The sequence below is a fragment of the Pteropus alecto genome, unplaced genomic scaffold (assembly GCF_000325575.1).
Source record: "Pteropus alecto unplaced genomic scaffold, ASM32557v1 scaffold94, whole genome shotgun sequence".
NCBI classification, from domain to species: domain Eukaryota; kingdom Metazoa; phylum Chordata; class Mammalia; order Chiroptera; family Pteropodidae; genus Pteropus; species Pteropus alecto.
The window spans coordinates 13,957,963-13,963,495 of record NW_006437736.1 but is presented as its reverse complement, the minus strand read 5'-3'; the positions used below and the strand labels follow the sequence as shown (position 1 = coordinate 13,963,495).

Genomic DNA, 5,533 nt, shown 5'->3' with positions numbered 1-5,533 from the left:
ACATGAAATAAATGGAAGTTGTAATGAAGAAGAAGAAGAAGAAGAAGAAGAAGAAGAAGAAGAAGAAGAAGAAGAAGAAGAAGAAGAAGAAGAAGAAGAATTATTCCCCAGAGCTAGTACTTGAAAGAATCAGAAACCAAATATTCATACAGTGGTATGAGAAGTAGAAGACAAAAATGATGTTTTAAGAAAGGTGAGGAATCCATGGATGAGTGTATTATTTAAGAAGAAAGTAAAAGAAAGGGGAAATGACAGCTGAGAATGAGTTTTGCCCAACTTGATTAGGATTTCAGAGCCACTGCCCGGCCATTTATTCTGAGGGAGTTTCTAAGCTCTCTTCTTGTTTTAGGTTTTTAATTAATCTGAGATTCTTCATCTGGTTTCTTCATTGCTCTAAGCTTCTTAGGAACTCTGACTTCCTAGCCCCCTGGTAACTGCATTTGTCTTGCTGTTCTGACAGAGAAAACAGTATGGTGCTCCCAAGTGAGGCTCTGGTCTGTTGCTGTGATTTCCATAGCACTCCTCAGCACTTGTTTCATTATAAACTGTGTGGGTAAGTTGTGCACTGAGGTGCCACTCTCTTCATACCTTTCTCTATCTTAGTCTATGAGGATTCCCTAGGGTATGCTCTCCTTTACACCGTTAATGTGTTAGCTCCTACTTGGAATGCCATGCTTTTTTGATAAATGAACACAAATAAGCAGTAATTCAACATGGTCTTCATTGGACTTGCATAGAGGAAAAGTTGGAGGTTGGAGGAAAGCTTGCTTTGCATAGATTTATAGAGCATAACACTTTATAGCAAAAGAATGAATGGATGCTAGTCTCTCTTCTTCCTTCACAGTGACTTATCATTTTACATATGGCAAAGCTGACAAAAGGCTGTCTGAACTACACACATACCATTCAAGTCTAACCTGCTTCAGTGAAGGGCCAGGGGTAACAGGTAAGGTGTTATAATTCTTAACCAGACTTTCTCTTTTCTCAGAGAGAGGTTGGGATTGAGCTCAAGTTTGGTTTCTTCTTGTTGTTGTTTTAAAATATAATCTCTGCATGGATATCTTTAAAATATCTCTAAATTTATATGCTCATATCAGGCTCCAGATTTATCCTTAAAAAAATTCCTCCTCCAGACTTCTTGATCTCAATAAATGCTGCCAACATACACCACATAAAAGTTCTGGTTTCAAATTATTCTGATCCTTATCATTTGGATAAAATTCTCTCTCTTCTTTTTTTTTAAATCTAAGTTTCCTAGTTAATAACACCCTTCTCCACCCCAAGTATCAACTTTATTACCAGTCATTTTGGATGCTGGAACATGGCTCAGGATGAGACTGCCCTCACTTTAAAATGTAGTCCTGTTACCTTCGTATGTAGTGAGTTGGGAAGTTGAATTCAGAATCACAATTTGCCTTGCACTATGTCTAGTGAGAGATGCCAAAGAAAGGCAAAGTGCATGTTTGTCGGGGTCTTTATGGCCTTACACCTTCCAAGTAAAGATATATACAAATAGATATTAGACTCTTGGTATTTCAAGAACTAAATAATTCACTTCCCTGCTTTATGAGAGGTAAAGAGAGGACAGAAGTTTATTTGTATTTCTATGAGATGTCGGGATTTTTCCTTTTAGGGCATTTGGCAAGAATGTGGTGCATGAAGGGATGGTGAGGGATGATTTTCTTTACTCTTTCTGATATGGTTTTCTGGTCACATTGGGGGTTTTTTTGGTCAAACAATTGTAGAGCTGGCTTTTCTGGGGAGAAAAAAATAATTCCATCAGTATCTTCTCCCTCCCATCTTTTGGAGACACTCCTATAACAATAATTAGAGTCGTAAAGACTACCTACCTAGAAGCAGCAATGGCACATTTAGCCTTAGCTATCAGAATGCTCTGAAATGAATGAGACAGAGATAGATTTAATTAAATTAATCCCACATCCATCTAGCATAAGAGACTGCAAATTTACTCTCTAAATATATCCAACCTAACATTGCAGTCAACCAGGCTGTTCAATACAATTAATTCAAGTTACAGGTAAGCTTATATGATAAAATTATTTTATATAATACCATATCAACAAATAAAAGTTCTCAGATTTTAACAATATCATTTCAAATTATTATTACAATGAAAAAGAAAAATAAAAGTCCAAACACCAAATTTCCATTCTGATTAAAGTTAAATAATTGAAATCCACATTGTATTTTCTTCAATTTGTTTTCCTACTCAGTCCAGTCATAGCTTTTGAGACATTTAGAAGCATGATAATGTAACAGTTTCTTCAATAAGCCTGTGCTCTGCTTACACCTGTGGTCTTTGACTTCTTTTGCTTGCCAACCCCCCAGAAAGATTTTTGAAAACTATATTCCTCTTATATAATTTAATTTGACATCTAAAATTTTTCATTATGTAATAAAAGCAAAAGCTTTAATTTCTAGGACATTGTAAATATTAAATATAAAAACAAAACTTTTTAAAATGTATCTACTAGTGTCTAAATACCATCACAAAGTGTTATGTCTACTCCCATCATGCTTATAAAATAAAAGAAAAACATGTATTATTTAACAGTCACATGTTTTATATCACTCTTTTCCTCCCTTGGACAATATTTACATAGCATTTCCCCCATCTGCCAAAATATGTCTGTAATAAAATAAGTAAGAATATGTCTAATATTTTTATTTCCTACAGAACAGTAAGCTTTAAGTGTTATAAAATTTCTTCTGGATTGACATTACAATAGTCAGAATACAATACTACAGACATTACAAATTTATTATAAATTTTGATAAATTATTTCTAATAAACTATTGGAAGCCCATCTCTCGAAGATGAATAGGACTTTTTAAAAAAATGCAATCAGATGTACCTACAATTGAATAATATTATTACTAGACTGAGTTTGAAATTCATCAATTCTAGACTTATTTTTCACTTTAACAACACAATCTGATAAACCTTACTTATTTAAATAAATTTATAGGAATAGAAAATACTCGGTTCGAATGTCATCCAATATTTTTAGAGTTATTTGCCAAAAATCATAGTGTTCTAGTATCAAAACTTATTTCTAATGATCTATTAATTGAGAATTTGAGTAGATGATTCTTCACGGTTGTTGAATATATACAATAATAAATGGAATAATTTGCAAAAGTCTTGTTATTTCTAAGTCAATAACCATTTGCTTCTTCAATTTCTGGCAATTATACCAAAAAAAGGATTTTATAAGTATTATCATATGACAGTTAATTATATATATTTTTATACTTACAAAACACCTTGACCAGCTCATTATTCTCAGCACAATTGAGAAACTAAGATATTATTAATGTCAGTATATCTTTTTGACAAATGCTTCTATTCATCACAACTTTCAATATTTTTGTCAGCCTTGGAGCTGGAGATTTGTAATATTCAACATATGAAAAATGTTTGCCATATATAACTCAATTGGCTTTTAAAATTAAAATAATATGTTAATACACACTTTGTAAATGTATTACAAAAAATCAACTTTTAATAATGAACAGAATGTATAATTAAGATAAATTCTAAAAGTGGCCAATATTAACATGATATAGATATAGTCTATTTTTTTTCATTTTATAATATTATAGAAGGAAGAATAACTTTATAGGTTGTTTCTCATCATTTAATATGTAATGATGTAATAGCATTTAAAAATGACTAAAATAAGGCTACATATAACAACACTAATGAATCTTAGCAATGTGCAATGAAAAATTAAGCCCAAGAAGACCATATATATCATACTTTGTAAAACATTTAAAACTCAACAAGTCAAAACAATTTATTATTTAGGTATGCACATATCTGTGCTCAAATTATATATAAACATGTATTTGTATATATACAACCAAAAGTTGTTATTGGTTATAAATATGGTTAACTAGAGATTTTTTTAATTCTAGGAGAGTTGCAAACTGATGTTTCTAAGGGGAAAGGAGAGAGAAATGATAATTTTTAAAACTCTTATATGCTTGATACTGTGTTAAAAAATAGTAACAGGTAACATTTATGAGCACTTATTTCATGTTAAGCACCTTTTAAAGTGCCTTACACATATCATGTGAATTAGTTTCCCTTTGAGGTTGGTACTATTATTATTTCCATTTTAAAGATGAACTAACTGAGGCTCAGGAAGGTTGTATAATTTTCCCAAAGGCTTACATAATAACTGGTGGAGCCAGAGTTCTAATAAGGCATAATTCTAATTCTCATTACCACCCTGTGGGGAATTATCATCTTCATTTTAAAAACTTAGAGCTCTGTGGCTTGCCCAAGATTATTAAGTAGAACTGACATTCCAGATTAACTTTTGTTAGCCATTTGTAACTGCAGCTAATATATAAGAAATATGAAGAACAAAAATAAATGATAGTCATTTTTGGCAAAAAAAAAAAAAAAAAAGAAAAGAAAAGAAAAGAAAAAGAAATCCAGAGGAATTCCGCAGGTAAACCTTAGTGGATATTGAGGACTTAATGTTAAAAATGTTTATTTAAAAATAATTTTATGGCCCCAAGTTATATAATTTAGGAAACAATAAATACATGAATTAAGAAGCCCATCTCTAGAAAAGAACCTCAGATCCTTGAAATTTTATGTGCATAGAACATACCTCTTCAGTCTTATTTGTCTCATCTTGCACTCACCCTTCTCTTTCATGTAACATAGAAAAGGTCTGGGGATGTTGCCCAAGTACTTGGAAGTCTTTTGGTTCCAGCTGCTACTTCGTTTCTACTGAACAGAATTTTTGGACTAAGAGTGAGCAGAACTGTGTTAGGCTGGGGGCTCATTTGGTTGTGATCAACACAAAAGCGGAGCAGGTACTTTTATTTTCCTTATTTTTCATTTTTTAGAAAAAAATTTAATTGTGGGAAAAAATAACAAAAATTATCATCTTAACTGTTTTTAAGTGTACAGTTCAGTAATGTTAACTATATTTGTATTGTAGCAAAAAAAATTTCTAGTTTTTTCATTGTAAAAGTGAAACTCTATATCTATTGAACAACTGCCATTTTCCCCCTCTCTCCAGCCCCTTGAAACCACCCTTCTATTTTCTGTTTTCTTGAGTTTGACTACATTAGATACCTCATGTAAGTAGAATTTGTCTTTTTGTTATAGGCCACATATTACTTATCCATTCATGCATTGATGGATATTTGGGATGCCTCCACTTCTTGGCTATTGTGAATAATGCTGCAATGAACATGGGTGTGTAAATATCTCCTTGAGATCTTGCTTTCTGTTATTTAGGATACATACCTAGAAGTGAGATTGTTGGATCATACAATAATTCTAATTTTCATTTTTTGAGGAACCATCAATTGTTTTACCTAGTGGCTGAACTATATTACACTTTTTTTTTAAACTTATTTATTTATTTTTATTATGATGACATTGGTTAATGAAATCCAGCTTCAGATGTACAATTCAACAGTAAGGCATATATATATTGCATTGGATTTTATACTCTTTAGAGAGTGCACAGGGTTTCTCTAA

The 5,533-nt window shown here is 31.7% G+C and overlaps 1 protein-coding gene across 1 annotated transcript in view; it reads left to right on the top strand.

Moving 5' to 3' along the window:
* The window catches only part of LOC102894754 (C-type lectin domain family 6 member A), an 11,921-nt gene that overhangs the window by 513 nt on the left and 5,875 nt on the right, over positions 1 to 5,533 (top strand). Inside the window, exons 2-4 of the mRNA XM_025048651.1 lie at positions 461 to 553; positions 845 to 939; positions 4,711 to 4,857. Coding sequence (XP_024904419.1) covers positions 461 to 553; positions 845 to 939; positions 4,711 to 4,857 — 335 coding nt within the window. The remainder of the gene's footprint in view (positions 1 to 460; positions 554 to 844; positions 940 to 4,710; positions 4,858 to 5,533) is intronic.